At 41.4% G+C, this 20,502-nt stretch overlaps 1 protein-coding gene across 1 annotated transcript; it reads right to left on the bottom strand.

Moving 5' to 3' along the window:
* Positions 1 to 15: 15 nt before the first annotated feature.
* Positions 16 to 15,471, bottom strand: lin28b (lin-28 homolog B (C. elegans)). The gene is made up of 4 exons (XM_080491487.1): positions 15,249 to 15,471; positions 14,238 to 14,429; positions 4,060 to 4,247; positions 16 to 858 (listed from the first exon to the last, which is right to left on the bottom strand). Exons 1-4 carry the CDS (start codon positions 15,378 to 15,380, stop codon positions 546 to 548), a joined length of 825 nt encoding a protein of 274 aa, XP_080347613.1. The 5' UTR covers positions 15,381 to 15,471; the 3' UTR covers positions 16 to 545.
* Positions 15,472 to 20,502: the final 5,031 nt, after the last annotated feature.

The raw sequence follows: 20,502 nt of genomic DNA on the forward strand, positions 1-20,502 counted from the left end.
TTTTTTTTTTTTTTAAAGGAATGATCAGGCCTACAGGATATAAACTTGTCGCTTTAAAACAGTAACATGTGGGGGGGGGGGGGGGGGGGGGGGGGGGGGGGGGGGCATTCATATGGCCAACACTTAGGTCCGAGAGGAACAAAGGGAAGAAACAGTCATAGAAACCTCGACTCATACCGCGTTGATTCGCTCACGAGCTGCACAGATTGAAACAAGAGAAACAGTCTCTCCCTGCAGTCAGCTTTCAGCAGGGTTTGCCATAGCTGCACCAGATGACTGCGACTCAGTCACACACATTCACGCACGTCCGTACCCCGTTGATCGTTGCCATAGCTGCGCTGGTTAGGAAAAAAAAAAACAAGTCGAAATAAAACAAAATAACAGTAAAAGAAATTAAGACCTCCCATTTTTCACAGGTGTGAGGTAGATGAGGGGGAGTTCAGGTAACCTTGATTGAAGGAGGGGTGAGGGGGGGGAGGGTGGAGGGGGGGGGGGGGGGGTACACGAGGTTAGTGGTGAAAGGTTCACCTCTGTGGACTAGTTTTTCAGGATTTCCTCCACCTCTGGGTCCGGGAGCCGCGGTGTGAGTGGGGCTCCTCGGGGGAAGAGGAGGAGCCCTCCAGGGGAGACGAGCCGGAGCGCTCCTCTTCCTCCGGGAGGCAGAGGTAAGGCCCCGTCCCTGGGCTGGAGGCCGAGGTAGACGCATGTTGGTCCTGAGAGCCTGTGGCGGGCGCCAGCGCCTTGTGGGGACACTGAGCCACCATGTGCGTGATGCTCTGGCAGTAGTGGCATTTCTTTGGCTGGGGGGGCAGGCCACACTCCTTGGCATGGTGATCCAGACCTCCACAGTTATAACAGCTGCAGGAAACACATGTGAGGAAGGACAAGAGAACATGTTTAAAACTATGACCTGCATCCCCGTATTAACGAACAACCCATGTTTGTGTAGCATATAAATATTTTCTCCAAGAGGATCAATAAATATTATCTTGTGTCTTGTCACGTGACTGAAGAGTGCTATATAACGAAACGTGCCTTAAAATCCAGTCTTACTATACTATTTATAACGTTTTCAGACCACCGTGGAAGTTTTCACCGCAATCCCACCACTAGATGGCAGTATGAGACCTGTGATCGCTCTGCGCCCAGGTCTCAGTGGCACTTTGTGACATGGCACGCCACACTTTATTAAAATTGACAAGAAACACAAGAGCCCTGAGAGAGCCACAATGAGAAATGTGAAGGACACGTTGACACGGATTGTGACTTTTCACAGCGATTTCCTGTGTTTCAGCACAACGATGAAAAGCATTCACTTGTTGGATTTAACTCCTAAACAAGTTGTTCTCAGTATTCATATTGTTTCCCTGGTGAGCGAAGTTAATGTTCAAGACTTTGTATATTTTTATTTTTTAATAAATCTTTTGTATTAATTTTAGAGTTCATCAGGTTGAAGGACCAAACGAATAGCATTGTCAACTATCATCAAGCTGCAATTTGCTATTAAAAATATACATTTTGGCAGCTTTTAAAGTGTTATTCAGTCCTTTATGCATGTATTCAAGGTCTATCATATTTCCATTTAACATCATTCTTTAATTTGTAATTTAAAAGGTCATCGCTCTTAAAAGATTAGGAAGAAATCCATTTAAAGGGACTAATATAATGGCAATTGTCAGATTAATCATTTCTAAGCAAGTAAAAACTGTCAAACTAAACATGCTACAAATTAAATTAAGCGAGACAACGTCTGCTATAAACACACATAAACCTTTTTTACATGCTTCAAGCACAACTCCAACCAAATGAATTAGCAAAGACCAAAATCATTGCAGTTTCATTTCATCAAAACAATGCCACATTTCAAACTTCTCAAATATTCCTTTTGTTTTACAACTGAAAATATTCATATTTACTCAGTGATTGCAGGGATAAACTCACTTCATTCCAAATATATCATTTAATCATATAATCTAAGCAGAAGCCTATAAGAAAGTTTAGTTTCCAGAGGTTAATAACGAATGATTTCACCAGTATCTTTATAAATGTCTAAGTGTATAGGGGATGTATAAATAGATTTAACTCAGCAAATGAACAACTCCATTTTATCCAATTTGAACCATAAAGTCAAATAAACTTGTATTAACTGGTTTCAGAATTTGGAAATGTTTTTTTGTTTAGAGTAGTCACTAAAGATTGAACCTCAGTTAGTTTGAGGCCTGAAACAACATCAACTTCAACATATTTCAAACTCAGAAAATGTGAAAATTGCGATGGAAAATTGATTTAGCAGTAGATTTCATGTGTTATTAAATTGAAATCAATTCCATTACCAGCAGCTGTTCCATCCACAGCTTTCTTCACTGGTTCACAATGATTTTTTTGTTTTGTGGAACTACTTTAATAGTGGAATTTCTATTGTAACCTGTTAATGGGGACTTAAGAACTGACGATTGTATGAATTATTGAAAAAAACAGGCTGTAATACTGAATATATTGAGAAAACAGTAAAGCGTCTAGATGAGACAAATCTTTAGAAAAAATTTGAGATTTAAATGTGTGTTAATTTGAAATTATATATTTTGACTAACACTTTGAAACCAAACCTTCTTTAGGCCTCTGATAGAAAATGAGGTGCCCTTATATTCTCATAATTTGAGAAGTTTGTGTGTGTATGTGCATACATGCTTTTTTAATTAAATTTTTTTGTTTATTCCTTTTGGTGATGTTATGTTTTACGCATGTAAAAATATTCTTATAGCGGAGGTTCACTCATTGGTTTATGCTGTGTGTCCAAAAACTTTTAATCTGCCCCCTAACAGGAGTGAACTTTATTTTTTAAAGGGGTTATTTCACTCTTCCCAATATCTTTTTTGTTTCTGATTGCAGAAATATCCAAAACTAATTCCCTTTTCTTTTTTAAAAAGAGGTAAAATAATAAATGGGTTTGTTGGTTTGGAGAATCTGTACAATTGGTGCAAGAAAATGGCTTTCTCCACTAGCTGTTTGTTTTTCTCTGTATTGTTAATATTCCTCCGAGGACAGAGAGGGGGTCTCCTGACCATCAGGCTTGTTTCTTGGACAGCAGAGCGTCCAGCAGGGGTCAGAGCAGCGTAAGAGCCAAAGGATCCACAGCAGAGCGCCACAAAGCCAAAATGACATCATAGACATCTACCTGCCATCTCTGGATTCAATACCACCTTTCTACCACCTCACTAAAAGGTAGAGACACTTGACCTAACACTGGATCGATTATCCCAAATAAACTGAATAATTCAAGCAGCGTAAAACAATCAGGGAGTCTCCTCTCTCAGATACGGTTTCCTTCTTTCTGGCCAAAGCTTATCTTTTCATACTTGAGCAAACAGGATAGCACAGCATTGTTCCACTGAAGCAACATCCAACACAAAGAGCAGCACTCGTGGACTCCATAATGTAAATGTGGCCTTGAAGTGATGCCTTTCTGTACAGATACAGTATTGACTCGATTCTACCTGGCAGGGCTCGGTGCCATCAAATGAAGGACAGAACAGGAAAGGCATCCTCTTCTGCCTTAAACTACCAGACATTATCAAGGAGCTGAACAAGGCTCCCTCTGACACCGTTTAGAATTCAAAAGACAAAACAATTTATGGAGCGACTGCCGCATTGAGATGCATATAAGTCCAATCTACTCCCATGCTTATACTGCCTCTAATGTAAAAGCTGGCAAATTGATTTAAAATATCGGCAATGGCAGGCGAAGTGCCCTATTCAGTTCCTTATTATGGTGCAAAATAACCATAGCAACAGGCATGTACTCAGGCAGGTTGAATAGATTTAATCTATAATTTCAGCCCACTCAGAAATAGCTCACTGTGGTGAGACGTACATATAAGACATGTTTTCTTTTACCACAGTGCAGACCTGCTTTCTGAAGGCACACACACTTCCATAAATTCAGCTTTTGTTCAAGGGTGGCTGGGTTGAGCATGCACGCATTTCTGTGTATCAATAATTTGATGCAAACATTTTCATTTATTTTCTAAATGATTTTTTTCAAAATGTCAAAATACTCACCGGTCTCCCTTTGGTTTGCGTTTCTGGAGTGGGACCTTCCCTTTGGGTCTTCTCTCACTGCCTGCACATGGTCCCCCGCCGGGTCCGGTCACCCGCAGGGACTCTAGGCCCTTAGAGGACTTTTTATAGGTGAACTCCACCTGCTCACCCTCCTTTAAGCTGCGGAAACCCTCCATCACCAGTTTACTCTATTGGGAGAGAAAGAAAAAAAAAAAAGCAATTATCCCTTTAAAAGTGGCAGATGCTTCTTATACACTGGGGTCTGTGTTTAAGTCAGGCAATATCCAGGATGTAACGAGCTATAACTATGAAGCATGTTTGCGCTGATGTTAACATGGAATTGCTCCAAATTTAGTATGAAGCAGAACGGTGCACCTGTTTCTTTAAAGCTTGAATGGCTGTAATTCTGTAAGGGTTCCCGGGTAAAAAGTGTAATGTTTCATAAGAGTGCAATTCAACATAACACAGCAGAGGGAAAATTGTAAATGACTTATTTAAATTATCATTGACCTTGAATAATGTTGAATAATTTGACATTTCTTTAATGGCAAATTCAAATATTTGCTCTATAGATGTTTTTGTGCTCTGAGTTCTGTGATATGTGGGTTGATTTTACTTCTGTTGTCTCAGCTTGATTTTTCTGACTTTGAATCATACAATAGCCATACTTTAACCGCACTTTAACGTCAATGACGAGCCAAGGAAGATTTTAGGAGATTTGTGAATGAAGCAGCAGTACTCCAGTCACCGCTTTGTGACTGTTACAGAAGCCCTAATGCTTTTTAACGGCGCAAAGTTTACAGTCCTTGTGCGCACTGCCGCTTGCGGCAAACACAACATCCAGCTGCACACAATGAGCACAGAAAGAACTCACATCAAACATGGTGGATTGACTCGATGTGGTTTGCACCAACTGCCATGACAGTTTGTGCACTGGAAGACTTATCTCGTACGGAGTGTCCTTGGTACACTCTCTTTATCTACTTTTTGCAGAGACACCACTTCCTATTCCCCTCTGCTGGGCGAAAAGACAAGAGAGTTACACCCGTGCAATCATTTTCCCTCAACACATCAACCATCCATCTTATCTACATGATAGGAATTATTGATTTAGTTACTACATAACCACCGGACAATGATTTATGTCTTGTTGATCGCACAGAACCGACCACTGATAGGCACTGAATCCATGACCTTCACGAATCGCAGTGAACCCTGTGGATCTCGGCATAGGTAAACACACCCACACAGGCACGCAGTGCACACAGCAAACCTACTACCTACTATACATCAAGACCTATAAATAACACCGGCTTTCTGTACAAGCAGTGCTTGCAGTGGAGAGACAGATGTGTAGGAGACAGAGGAAAGAGAAAGAAACAAATGATCAGAGGGAATCAAATGTGAAACCACAGAGGAAGGAGACAAAATGTGCCCAGTGGCATTTTTTCATTACGACAGCTACAGGAGACTCAAGGTGCTCTATAGGTGGCTGCCTGGGAGGTATAGATGAATATGTAAGAGTGAAAAGTGAGAATGCATACAATGGTGAGAAGAGACGCGGTGACAGAAGACGTGGGAGTTAATTACAAACTAATAATAGCGCTGAATTGACTGCACTGTGATTATTATCGTTTGACTATCACTCTGCAATGACAAGTGGATGATTTAAAAAAATAAATTACAAATAAGAAGAATTGCGATCAATGCGGAAAAATTACATGAAAGTGTCTTAATGTGAGATTCTGGGGAAAGGCGTCTGTTGAGGATGAACAAATCACAACCTTGTTTCATTGTGAAGCGTTTTTTAGTTTTTTTTCTGTAAAAGCTGAATTAATTAAAAAAGATGATTTCATGTAAAGATTAATAATTAAATTAAATCAAATGTTTTTGTTTCTATTAGTGCTTCTTTTGAAATCCATTTAATTGAAAGTCAGATTGAAAAACTACACTTTTGAGGTGAATTTCTGAAGACACCCAATTCTGGTGTTCAGATGGATGGATGGATGAATGGCTAAATAAATAAATAAATGAATAAAGATAATGACATTTTACTAAGCTTCATCACAACTTTTACCTACAGTTGCAGGACTTGCACAAAAAGATTTGCAGGTTTAAAACTAAACTGCCAAACTCCTCTTAATAAATCAGTTATGGGTTTAAAAGATAAATGGTCATTAAATGCTTCCTTTTACCATTCAGTCAACATAAATGAAGTATTTTCCAAATTATCATTGTATCTGTACAATTATTTAGACGTACCTGCATTTGTAAGCACAAAAAACTTGACAAAATCTGAAGAGAAATTCTGTATTTCATTTTTTTTTTACTTGAGAGGAAAGGGATTAAAAGGCCCAAAAAAGACACCAATTACATGAGCAGAATTAAACTCAAAACAATAAAACGAAGTCTTTCAAATAAAATCGAAATCTATACACTTAAACTCAATTGTTTTCATTTCGGTAAAGGAAGATTTAGGAAGTTGACAACTGTTCTGAAATCTGAACCCACCCAAAATATAAATCTATTATAGTTCAAAGACCCTTAACAGATTTCACATAAAATAATGAAAGCAATAATTAGAACAATTCAAACAAACCTATTAAATTAAAGTTAATGTTAAGATTAATTTCAAGTAAAATGCACATACAAAAACAGCTGTTTTTTTACTTTTTGATTTAGTGTTTCTCCTTCTTTTTTGATTTGTTTTCAAATTTTCAAAGTTTAATTTAAAAGAAATCTTAAGTGTAACTTGTTTCTGATGTATTTTCTTTGTCTTTGCGCTGTTATAACGAAGCCCACTTTACCGGGAGGGCTCATCGTTTCTGGGTGTTCAGGTATTGGATTTAGCTTCGAGGAAGGAACAAGGATCAGAAAATGAAAATGAGGAATCACTCTGACACATCCTTTTTATTTTAACCCTCTCTCATAGATCTGGTGTGCAAACAGCAATTAGAGCTTAATGCAACTGATAATGTTCTATCTCATGTGGCTGTGCCGCAAGAACAACAAAAACTAGGAGTTCGCAATCATTAACTTGTATTAAAGAAAAACCCATAGATGCACTGACAAAAAGGCATAATGAAGAAATAACCCAAAATTCTGAGGTGCTCTGAACACAGATCGTTCAAATCAAAACATGACTTCTATCAATAGACCACCCAAATGACTGAACTGCATTTTTTTTTCATGCACAAATCAATGGAAAGCAAGAAAAAGTTGAGCCCTTCCCCCACGAAACAATGAATTCAGAATGATGCTGAATAGTCATGGACTGTGCTCGTCTGTGGCACACGAGCTCTTCCTCTTCCTCTCCTGTCTTCAGCCCACAAGCAGCGTGTCTCTCCAGGTCAAAGTTGAGTGGTTTGTCTCAGCACTCTACCCCCTCTCCAACCCCCTCAATTCCCACAATGCATCTGTGAGGAAACCACACAACCTCTTTTGTTCTGCAGAAATGCAGGAAAACACACTCTCTCTCTCTCGCCACACACACACACACACACACACACACACACACACACACACACACACACACACACACACACACACACACACACACACACACACACACATACGCACACACACACACACACGTCTCCATATAGGATGTAGTATCATTCTCATGTTCAGGTCTCAGATAAGCTTTGAAGCGTGCTCTTGCAACAGTTCAGGCTCCACAATTACATAACAAAATGCAAACCGTGTGTGTGTGTGTGTGTGCGTGTGTGTGTGTGTGTGTGTGTGTGTGTGTGTGTGTGTGTGTGTGTGTGTGTGTGTGTGTGTGTGTGTGTGTGTGTGTGTGTGTGTGTGTGTGTGTGTGTGTGTGTGTGTGTGGTGTGTGGGTGTGTGTGTTTGTCTGTCTGTGTAAGTAAAAAAAAAAAAAAACTATCTCAAATCAGAAACCTGTAACCTGAGTCGCCTCCTCTCAAGTGACCTGGCGGGTGTCCTGACCCGTTTCAGTTTACGCAAAGAGGTCAGGAAAGGGCACGACTGGAAAGAGGGAACGAGAGTATGCCAAGGAGAACGTGAGAGGGAGAGGGAGAGAAGAGAAAATGGGGGAGTGGCCTGGCAGGGAGGTGGATAAGGGAGGGAATCTGGAGGAAGAGGAGGAGGGGGATTCATGGAACTGCCTCCAGCGCATTCTGTTCAGCTCCAATGGAGGAGCAACTCCTGATCAGTGCCTGGACTTGGGGGGAGGCCAGGAACAAAACCCCCATTTGATCAGGAACCCCACAGGTCAGGAGCAGAAATCCTGGGGTCAGGGGTGTAACCATCCCAGCACCACCCCCTACCCGAGTGGAAGACCACACCAGCATTCACCTTGGAGCCACCAGCAGTTACTGCCATCATGACTACTGGAGATACTGATACTACAAAATGGCTACCAACACACTCTGAAAAGGCATGATGACACCAACAAGCCTCGTTATATGTAATAAATATCTATCAATGGTTCCGCACGTGTGTGTGTGTGTGTGTGTGTGTGTGTGTGTGTGTGTGTGTGTGTGTGTGTGTGTGTGTGTGTGTGTGTGTGTGTGTGTGTGTGTGTGTGTGTGTGTGTGTGTGTGTGTGTGTGTGTGTGTGTGTGTGTAGGAAGGAGCCAGCGATCAATGCAGACGCTGACATCCTGGATAGAAATAGCCCTCCTTTTCATCAGCCGGTCCTCGTCATCACCGGGCCCGGCAATCAATACAGGAAGCTATAATGTGAGGGGATGGGGAAGCAGAGAGAGAGGAGACCCACCATCCTCCACCGAGGCGACCACCGGCTACGGAACGACTAATCACGAGATGCTTTAAATCAGAGGTGGCCCACGCGAAGCCGCGCACCGGATCAGGCTCATATTAGGAGGGAGCGTGCAGAGGTGACCGTGAGGGAGATGGTGGTCACCATGTGGCGTTGTGCCATTAAGGAGCTTTTATACACAGGAAATGCTAAATGGACAAAGCTGGGCCAGATCAGCTCAGATGGACGTAACCTAACAGGACCTATATAAAGTAGAGGAAAAAGGGGAGAGAAAAGAAGCAAGAGAACTGGGTGAAGAGGAGAAACACACACACACACACACACACACTAACACACACACAACCATGCCAGTGAAAACCACCAACAGCGCCGCTCTTATGACGCTGACACCCCAGCCCTCCTCAACACGTTGTCATTAGTGGCCCTGACCCTTCAACCCGGCCCAACCCCCATCAAACACTTAAAAGCCTTCATGTTTCCCCTACTTCAAATTAACAACATCCAACTCCCCCGAATATGACTGGGGCAAATATTTGATCTGAGGGAGGAAGCACTAGATCATCTTGCTACGTTTATCAGCATGAGAGGGGAAATGAACCTCGGTGAGGTGACTGGTGATAAAACACACAGCCGGCTAATACCTGCACCGATTCAGAACAGAAGCAGAACTTCCTTTTTTTTTTTTTTGAAATCCGTAATAGCTGTGCTACTGTTGGGAATAATGATTGCTTATAAAAACTTATTTTGAGCATTTCTGTCTTGAAAAAATCAGCTACAAAAACTGTTCCAAGGTCTGGAACATTTCTAAGGTTATAACGACACACTTTTCTAGAAACTTTAGCGGAAACACAGAAGACATCAACAGCACCTGAATGGTATGAGAAAAATAAAACATAAAGCTGATTTAAATTTTATGGTGAAATGGATTTTATTTTCAGATTTTCTCAATCAAATCTTAATCCTAATATATTTCTAAAAACTATTTCTGACAAACCTGCACTGAGTCAAAGAAATCAAATCATATTTTTGTGTACTTCTAATGTACTTTTTGAGTGTGTTTCTTCTTTGTCCAAAAATAGAATAATCACTTAGTAATTACTAAGGATATTTTGGAGTCAATTTTACAATATTTTTCCTCTTGATTTTATTGGTTTTTGTTGCCATATATATTTTGGAAGTTACGAATACACTTTTTTAAAAACAAAAACACATAATTTGGCAATTTATTTGTTTCTACAATATTGCCCAAATCAATTCCTATTATTTGTAACTCAAATTAGACATATTGGCACATTTCTAAGTAAAACAAAATAATTGTCAGAGGTGCAAAACATTCAAACATTAACTTAACCAGCTGAACCTCTCTTTGTATTTTAAGAGAGCTGTGGCTCTGCTGTCTACCTCGCCACCTTTCCAATTACGATCATCTCCTCTGTATGTGGCCAGCTCCTCAAAAGGAAGTCACATGACTGGCCTTTCTTCTTCTTTCTTTTTTCTTCTTTTTTTTTTTTTTTGATGTACAGTGATGACGGCTGGGTTGTTGGTGGTAGTGTGGCTGCAGGAGACACAAAGCCTGATACTGGCTATCTGGAGGCAGAGATGGGTGGGGCCTGCATGCCGAACGGTGACACGGACCAGAGGTTAATCTCACTAGGGGCCCACTTTAACCTCACTACACAAAACACACACACACACACACACACACACACACACACACACACACACACACACACACACACACACACACACACACACACACACACACACACACACACACACACACACACACACACACACACACTCTCATACACACGTGTAGACTCCAAACCTGAAACATCTTACAACGGTTCACATGCAGACATCAACAACCTGGTGGCTGAGAGCACAAATTAAGAACAACCGCCACCCACACACTCACACACACACTCACACACATACGCAAACACACGGGCTCCATAAATTGAACACACACACTCTGGGGGTTTCGGGAGAATAGCAGCAGCAAACTGTTCAACATTTCAAAATGATTACCGACAAAGGGCAAGCAGCCCCCACCTCACCGCCACACACCCTTCACGCCACCCAACCCTCCTGCCTTTTTGTCTTTAAAGAAATTCCTCTTTTTAAAGAATGCCCGAGGAGAGAACCCCCCCCCCCCCCCCCCACCCCCACCCCCGCCCACCCACCCAAAGTCCCAGCAGGATCTCTCTTACACACACACACACACTGAGAAACACTCGGTCCAGGTAGGGACGTTGTACGCAAACAGAGATAATGAATCAGCCTGTGTGTGTGTGTGTGTGTGTGTGTGTGTGTGTGTGTGTGTGTGTGTGTGTGTGTGTGTGTGTGTGTGTGTGTGTGTGTGTGTGTGTGTGTGTGTGTGTGTGTGTGTGTGTGTGTGTGTAATCACTAAGCGGCGAGGTATCAGGAAGTGGAGATGCTTAATTACTCTTTCACACTGGCAGCTTCCAAGAGGAAGTGATCAGATAGGAGCTGTGATGAAGAGGCCTCCCAGGAAGAGAACTCGTGGTCGGGCGGGGACCCTCTCACTGACTCACACCCTCACCCTCCCCTCTCCTACCATGCTCCTCCACTCACTTGTCTTTTTCCAACCTCTCACTCATGTTTTCCTCCTCCACTACCACTAGTACCCCCTCCCCGAACCCAGCACCACCTCCGCCGCCTCCACCCCTCACCCACACTTATTTTTCCCACATCCCTCCTCTTTTCCCTCTCCTTGGGAAACTCCTCCTCTCCGGCCCCACCACCTCCCCCTCCGCCACCCTTCCTCCTGTCCTCATGCTCCCTCTTCCCCTTTAAACCGTTCTGAGTGCTCCCTCGTGCACATAGGGTCACTGCTGTGCAGGAAAAATCATTGTTTTTAATCTTCATGAGAGCTAACTTTGCAGAAAAACTAGTAAAAAAAATAATAAAAAATGCTGAAATAACTGCATGAACTTTCTGTTCAAGTCTTTTTCACCACCTTGTATAACCGTCTGTTCTCAGGTTAGCGTGCTACTTATGGGTATCTCAAGAGACGTATTCCAACTTCCCGGCTTTTTATAAAATATGGATTTTTATATATATACGGCTGCAAAATATAGCATAACCTACAAGATTTTAATTCAATAAACCCAAATCTGGACATTTCCTTTACACCTGGAAATAGCGTCAGCGTATCCATGTGGCTTCAGGCTGCTCGCAGAGACTGAGAGCGAGTGAACAAGTCAACCAAAATGATTGACTGATGTAATGAGAGTGTATATGAATGAATGCAAATCCCCGCGAAGAATCGGGGTGTTTTGCATACAATATCATAATGTGCTTATGTATGCACGCTGTCTTCCCTTTTCAAGCTAAATGACAGCTGAAATATGGTAAACATGGTGCTGAAAGCTGGCAGGGAAAGGCACAAGTGTAAACATATGATTTATTGTATTCTCGCCGATTTAAATACAGTTTCTTTTTCCCAGAGCAATTTGCTTTCTATAAATGTAAATTTGCAACTGCCGACACAAAGATAATTGTCACACAGCCGATTTGACAGTTGCTACGAGCAGCCATTTTTAGTTCAACACCTCTGCTATCAGAATACCTGCTGAGCTGTTAATGCATCGTGGCTAGATGGAATAGACAATCTTCTGCCATAAAGCAAGAGAATAGGGCAACAGCCTGTGCATTACAAACTGCTGAGACAGACCGTGTTTATTTAACTTCTGTTCAGCTCTTAAGGCTCTTTCCCAGACCCGGGCTTTTCCTTCAGTCTGTCTCGACTGATTCATTTCTTAAACATCTCTGGCCAGGAAACAAAGTCTGCTCGGAGTGTCCAGATGGATATGGCATGAGTCAATGGAGTCGCAATGTGAAAGTATCACTCATAACCTCGGGGGAAAAAACAGTTTTCACGTGTATATAAAAGCTGACAAATGTTTTCTTTTAATGTATACACCATTGATGCATGTCCAGGGTCTATTGCTGGAAACATTTGGGGCAAAGGTCAAAATAATGTTTATAGCAATTCACTCAAGATATCCAGCAAGATTACTGCGGTGTTTAAATGAAATATGTCATATACCACCGCAGTATAGCTAAACTTACCAATCAAATTAATTACCTGATAATAGATGCACATAGTCCACTGTTAACACACGCGGAAGGTCGCATGTACATGCTTTGAAAAAGCAGGTGACGAGAAAAGCAGCAGCACCCGTAAAAACTTTTCTCTGCTGTGATCTGTCCCAGCGTGTGACACAGACACCGAACTGGTTGAAAAATGTTCTTCCTCTGCGATCCATGCCAAACTGTGCTCTCACCGTCTAATTTTAGATCCGCTTTAGAACCTCGGCGAAACATATCCGGGCGCTTAAAGCCACAACTGGGCAAATAAATGAATGCCATTACCCGTTCACATTTTATACTTTGCAATTCTCCCAATTAGTCTGCTCATAATTAGCTGACCCATCTTTTGATTCAAGGCTGCTGACATGTGACCTTTACTATGGCTGCTCCCTCCCTTCCTCCCTCCCTCCCTCCAGCTCAGCACTACATCCCATGAGCACCACAATGAAGACACTTCGAGGAGAGTGTCAAATGAAACGGTGAAAATGCCTCTCTTCCTCCTTCTGTCGCGTAATTTTAAAGCCACTTCACAGGACTGTAAAAAGGCTGATTTAACGTGGAGGGAGAGGAGCTGGGAGAAGGCTGGACGCCACCGCTCTTTGTTTGCGGTGGAATAAATGGAAAACAAGGCCTCTGAAATGAACTCCGTGCTCATAAAATAAGCAACACACACACACACATGCGGTGGGGAAACAGACCATAGGCAGACTGGAGTGCAATAAACGTTGTAAAGGATGTTGCGTCTTTAAACGTCACGATTCATTTCTAATACATCAAACAAGCAGCAGCATCAATCAAAATGTGAGGTTGCAAAGTTTCATGAAGAAAAAAAAAGAGAGAGAGAGAGAGAACAAAAACATGCATTCCGACATGTTGGCTGCAAATGAAGCAAAGTCTGTTTGTCCTTGAGAGGAAAGTGTGAAACTAACCGTGTCAGCCACACGACTGCTTCCTTTCCCTTTCTACAGAGCACAGGGAAGCCGAGGAGGGCAAAGCGGTGCACATGTGGCCCAAAAGAGGAAACTTGTTTTTTTTTTGTTTGTTTGTTTTTTTTGTCTCAAGCCAGAACGACACGTTGGGCAACACAAAACATCCGTATGATACAATGTAACTAGCGGGAGGTGAAAGAAAGGCGCCGAGGTGTGATCTGAAGTAGAGCACACAGGAAATAAAGCCAATCGATCACTCGCCGACTTTCCACGCTTTGGAGAAGTCGGCCCGACTGAGGCCGATGCGCAACACGAAATCATCACACAGCAGACGTTCATATTTCCTTTCCTTTTTTTTTTTTTTTTTTTTTAAAGTGAACTTACTTGGTGGACGAAAACATCCAGAGGCGGGTCGACGGGGCTCCCTTCGCTGTAGGTCATTGAGATAAATCCAAAGCCCATCCGGACGTTGAACCACTTGCAGAAGCCGGATCCGGACTGGACCTGGGGTCGAGTCCGGTCCTCCGGCTCGGTGGACTTGGCGGGGTCTTCTCCGCCACCTTTACCCGGACCCTCCTGCAACAACAAGACACGTTTAGAAGGTTTCTCTGAGATACCGCGCCACGCGACGACCACTTCCCTGCGCGCACACCGGTTTATATAAGTTTATTGGGCTCTGTTGCGTAAAAAGACCAAACTTCTCCAAGAAAGCGTTGGGAGGAGGGGGGGGGGGGATTCCCCTGATTCTCCTCCACTGTGGAGTTAAGAGATTTCCTATACTACTATCACCCACATCACACAAGCAGCCAGGGGCGCATGGTGCTGTGACCCTATGTGCTTCAAGGCAGACCCCCCCCCCCCCCCCCCCCCCCCCCCACTTTCTCCAAAAAAAAAGAAAAAAAGAAAAGTAGTTTGTTACTCCTCGACAGATGATCACCCGTGATTCCTGCACGGGCATGTTCACTAACTTGTGGATGGTTTCCCTCATTCATCTGCAGTCCGCTCCTGCTGTGGAGTTGCAGGCTGTACACTGGGGGTGGGAGGTGGTGGTGGGGTGGGGGCGAGAGAAGGCAGGTGTACACATGGTTCCCGGAGCTTTTACTAGTGGGCAGAATAGCATATAGGCTCTAACAATGCATGTATCTTAATGCAGCGAGACGTGGTTAGACACGGTGCTCGGCAGGGGCGGTTCAGGTCGGTTTTGGAGAGGTTTGGAACAATAATCACGTTGCACCTTGCCTCCCCACCCTCTCCTCCTTTCCTTTCAAGCATGATCGGGAGGGAGAGAGAGAGAGAGAGAGAGAGAGAGAGAGAGAGAGAGAGAGAGAGAGAGAGAGAGAGAGAGAGAGAAAACTATAAGAGCAGAAAAATAGAAAAAAATATTTGCAGAATAACCTTCGGCCATGTTTCCCCGCGGACCCTCTGCGCCCAAGTTGCAATAGAGAAGCTTCCTCTGCGAAAACGGGTTGCGGTAGTCACCATTAATCCGACATCCTCGATCCCATCGGTCACCAATTTAGCTCGCATGGTACGGCGTGCTTTCTACCTTTTGATATTTTTGTCATGTCTTTCTCTCTTCCCTTCAATCCCTTCCTCACTCACACCACCTCTGTACTGCTCTCTCTCTCTCCCTCCCTCTTTCTCTCTCTCCCTCGCGCTCTCTCTCTCTCTCTCTCCTTCGTTCTCATTCGCTCTCGAGCTGGCTGTGCCCGTTCCCGTAGTGAGAACACGTGACTTTGTCAATTACATGCTTTCTTGCGACTAATTTCTGCCCCCACGATTTGCGGGCGAAAAAAAGAAAAAAAAAATGTTGGGAGGATTTGGACTCGCAACCATCAGCAACGTTCACCCTGTTTGTGAGATCGCACGAGGCGACGCACGATGATTGAACAATAGAGAGCAACAGAAGCTGCGCGGCGCACAGCGCAACGCAGTCGCTCCTTTATGCGTTTAGTTTGAGATTCTGGATCATCGGAGGGCTTGATGTCGCCACATGAAGCTATTATGCACTGAGATTAGATTAGATGGGATTAAATTATATTCTAATGAACCCTGTGAGATAATTGGCTGGCCATGGCAACAGAGAAAACACACACAAAAACAAATGAGTAAAGCATCAATGGATTAGAAATCAAAGTTGAATCATCTAAAGTTACGGTACTAAAGTATGCACCTATACTTTATAAAGTACACAGGTAGCAATGTCTTATGTCTTGACTGATAAAACTTTCTCAGTGTTTGTTAGTTTTAAACTCGCATGTCTTTTTTACGCAGCAGTGGTGAAAAATGATGTTTGACATAAAATATCAGAGTAGAAAAACAACTTTATCTAAACTCTGCAAATAAAGCTGCATGTGAGTTTAGTCATTCTTTTAAAAAGTTCAGATTCAACAGTTAAATAATGTCAAATCCACATGAGGTAACAGTCAAGTATTTCAGAAATCTAACCTGCCTTTCTTACACACAAACACAGAAGCATTTTTATTAATTTTTTTTATATAATAACCTCTCATATTTCACATTTCTAAAGTTTAATTTAAATAAGTTCAATTCAACCATATGTTTGTTACTGACGAGGCTATAACTTACAGTCATTCATTTGATTTAACCTCAGATTAAAGCTACAGGACCCACACAGATCCTCAAACAAAATGATAAGTAACATTTTGGTTTCCATGCTTGCATATGTCTTTGGGCTCTTGTTGCTACCGCAGAAGCCCCCCAGTATCATAGTTGGGCACCAGAGGAGAGCTGAACTCACAGCTTAGGAATGTGGCTAAACCTCAGAAAAACAAATCTGAAAAGTGTCAGTCATAATCCTCACTTGTCACTAGAATATCAGTCTTCCAGCCCAAATCACTGTCTGGTGGAGGAATTTAGGGAATACTTGCGAAAAGAAGAAAGGGATGTTTAAAAGTTGGATGAAGTCTTTTTTTCTTTTTTTTTTCCTCTGCTAAATGAATAAAGATACTGCAAATAAGAGCTGGACAAAAAGAGTGTGCAAAAGGACTAAAGTTTGAGTAAATCTTTTGCTGCAAAAACACAATAGAGTGATTTAACATGTCCTGATTTCCCCAACCTTTCCCCAGTGACATCATTTAATCTTTCCTAAAGATGCATTTTTGTTTCTGAATGCGTCTCAAATTCATCCTTTTATTGCTGCAGTCAATAAAAGCCTTGCCTTAAAAAAAAAAGAAAAAGAAAACAAGCAAGACAAAGGAAAAGAAGTGAAAAAGCTCAAGTTTAAAGTGCACTACAAGTGTCTCCTTACTCTGAGCACACCCAGGCAACAAAGAGAAGAGTGTCTGAAGCCGGAGGGCAGACTGACAACAACAAGCCAGAAAAATACTACGTCCATTGAGAAACTCCCCACCTTATCTCACATCAACCCTGCACGGTGGGACGATTCTCAAGGGGTTATTCGCGGGTATGAGTAAAGAGGAAAAACACGTTGGAAAGGAATGAAACAACAACAAGCCCTATCTCCACCCACCGACCACTACAGAGCCCACCCTCCGGAATTTACAAGCTTCGCCCCTTCCCCCCAATCCACCCCCCCCCCCCCCCCCCCCCCCTTGCAAAGGCCTGTTTTTGAAGATGCTTGTAGTGGAGGCCTCTGCAGTGGCCATAGAATTACCGTTTGGGTCACAGGATTGGATACCAGTGTCAGATGTTATCCACTCACTCATATCCTGACAGGACCTTTCTGATTAGGCCAAGTCAGTGGGAATCACTGCAGCCAGCTCACTGGCCTGAGTGAGCAGGCGACTGAGGAATACGTTGGATTTAGGTGTGCCTGTTTTTCCAGGAGGCACCCTAAACAGTAAAAAGGGGGGAGATTAGCAGAGATTTCCAGACACAAAACATTCAACGTGAGGTTATTTTTAAGTCCGTGAAAACCTCCCATTTGTCAGACGTGAGACTAACATGTGGAGGTTCAGCATGAAGTCAAAAGAAAAACTTTTAACTCTTTCAATTTCTGGTATACTTTTGTAAAAAAAAAAATAAAAAAAAATACTGACTTTGTTTATCACTTGTGATAAACTTAACTGATGTGGAAAAAAGGTATTTTTCAATGTTTTGTCAATTTTGTTTGTAAAAAGTTCTCATATTTCAACATGTTATTTCAGTGTAAAGGTGTAATCTAACTGTGTTTGCATTGGTACTTTGTTTTATAACCATCACAAACCTGTGGTTGGACTTAATGGCTGATTTAACTGATTGATTAAAATGAACAGACAGGGTGAGATTGTTCCCTTTTTTTTTTTTACTTGATATCAGGATTTTGTTCACTTTCAGTCACTTTAGTGAAAGAAAACAAAGTAAAGCAAATACGTTTTCCAATAAAGTTTTGCAAAAAAAAAAAGGAGCTTGGATTTGTAATGTAACTACACATTGAGACACTTTGTTTAAAAAAAACAAAAAAAAAACAGAAGCAAAGCTTTTTTTCTTTAAATTGGTTAGTTTTGAAAATAGCTCCAGATTTAAACAATTATACATCAGAATTGGATTGTTTTTGCTTCAAATTATTCTATTTTCTACTTGTAATTACCATGAAACAAATATCCAGTAACGACTAACATTTTAAATCTATTTTTGTCTTTTATATATTTACAAAAACCTAATAATTTGACATCAGTAACATAAATATTGTAACTTTTCATTGGTTTACTAATCAACATCTCTTTGTTTTCATGTTTTCTTTGTTGCACAGTAGTGTAAAGAAGACAGTAACACAACAACTTCTACCTGAATGTTTTGTCAAACGTTAAAAAAAAAAAAAAGTACTTTCATCTCAACTTTTACTGGAGGCGTAATGAACGAAATTATTATTTTATACATGTTTGAGTTGATCCAGGAAACATTTTAGTCACTTTTGATCTGTTAATAAGCAGGAAGGTAAACTACTCCCAGAGCACTTTGCTCTCAACACTATGGTCTTCCATTCATTCAGCAACAATGGCAGCTTTTTAAAATATTTCATAAATGATCGCAGTAAACTAGCAGTTCTTTTTAGGTTTTATGAATTCCACAATTTTACAGACGTGTTTTAACCAGATTATGTTGAAGGTTGTGTGTCAGACAACTTGTTCTAAGTGTTATTATGAGAACCTTGTGAATTGACACATTTAGAAAGAAAGTGCATAAGAAAAACAAACAAACAAGTAGACAATATTTGTTTTTAGTTACTAACATAATCACTATAATAGCTTTGATAACAGTGTTTCACAAGTGCAGGATAACAAGAATCCATGATGAGCCACAGTTGAATTCAGACATTATGACTCATTTGATTTAATAATAGTGATTTTGAAATACTTTTTACACCGAAACATAATATATATTTAATTCTAAAGAGATGATTGAGCTTCATCGCTTCTTCTATTTGTTGCTTTCACAGTCTTTGGTGGGTCATTGGACTCAAACCTGTCCACACCACATTTCAAATAAGACTTTGTAAATATAAAACTTTTCAACAAGAAATAATTGCAAGTTTCCTCTGTGCCTCAGACCTCAACCCAAGTCCTGTAACCATTAATTAAAAAGGAAATAGGTTGTTTTTGTATCATAGAATATCTTTTGTATTTCCCTGTTGACCCCACTGGCAAATATGAGTTAATGCAAACTAGAAATGGCAGAAGGTTTACAGAGATACATATAAAAGTAGTACATCTAAGCAGCGTTTGGGAGAGTGCAGATTCCTGGGTTGTTTGAATACCAGCTTTCTGAGCAGACTTTACACTCTCTCACCCCAGCTAACCTTACCCAACCCCCACCACTCACCCTGTAGGCTCCCAGAGGAAATTTGCCTTTACCCTGTGTTTCTGTCAATGCAGTTCAAAGGGTTCATTGAGTCCGTCTCCCTTTTCTCCTTTCTTTTTTTTCTTTTTTCTTTTTTTTTTTCTGTGTGAGGGGATTGTTTTTTGTCGTTTACTTCATGCATTCCAGCTACCAATCGTTCACTTTTTTTTCATGTCTTCAGAGAGAAGTGTAAATAGTGCTGGAGAAGTGTCTCCTCGTCTCCCACTCTTATTTTGGAATTTATGTGGATGAGAAATATTGTAAAACGGAATGTAATGATTCCCTTAATTAAATAAATAATTTAAATCTTTTCTTTTTCTTCCTTTTTTCGACTGCTTTGGCTTTGAATCCAGATCCACTCACACTTCCTTTGTAAGATACCATGAATCAACAGTTCTTAGATTTTAACAACCGTTTCCTCTAATATTTTCATATATTTCGTTTGGAAATATTTAGAGTCAACGAAATATAAAACATCGGAGAAAAAAAAGCTCACGTGCTTACAGTTGCATACCTCACTATAAAGGTAGTTAAAAACTTCAAGAACTTCTCCCTCATTTTGATTGCTTTATTTTATTGGAAGAAAACGCAATAAACGTGCTTCTCTAAATTCAGATTTGATGTTTGTGGAGGGGTAATGACAGTTTGCACAAAATGACTCACAATCCGACTTATTTTCTAACAACCACGTCACTTTTTTAACCACTCGAACCGTTCAGCAACACACATTTCCTCTCTGATCTATAAGAGCAACAGAAAGTTTATTCCTGAAATGAAACTTTTAGATGGAGGGGGGGGGGGGGGGGCGGTGGGGTAAAATCGCTTGATCGAAAGAGCTTTTTTGACG

The sequence above is a fragment of the Lipophrys pholis genome, assembly GCF_963383615.2.
Source record: "Lipophrys pholis genome assembly, chromosome: 21".
NCBI lineage: Eukaryota > Metazoa > Chordata > Actinopteri > Blenniiformes > Blenniidae > Lipophrys > Lipophrys pholis.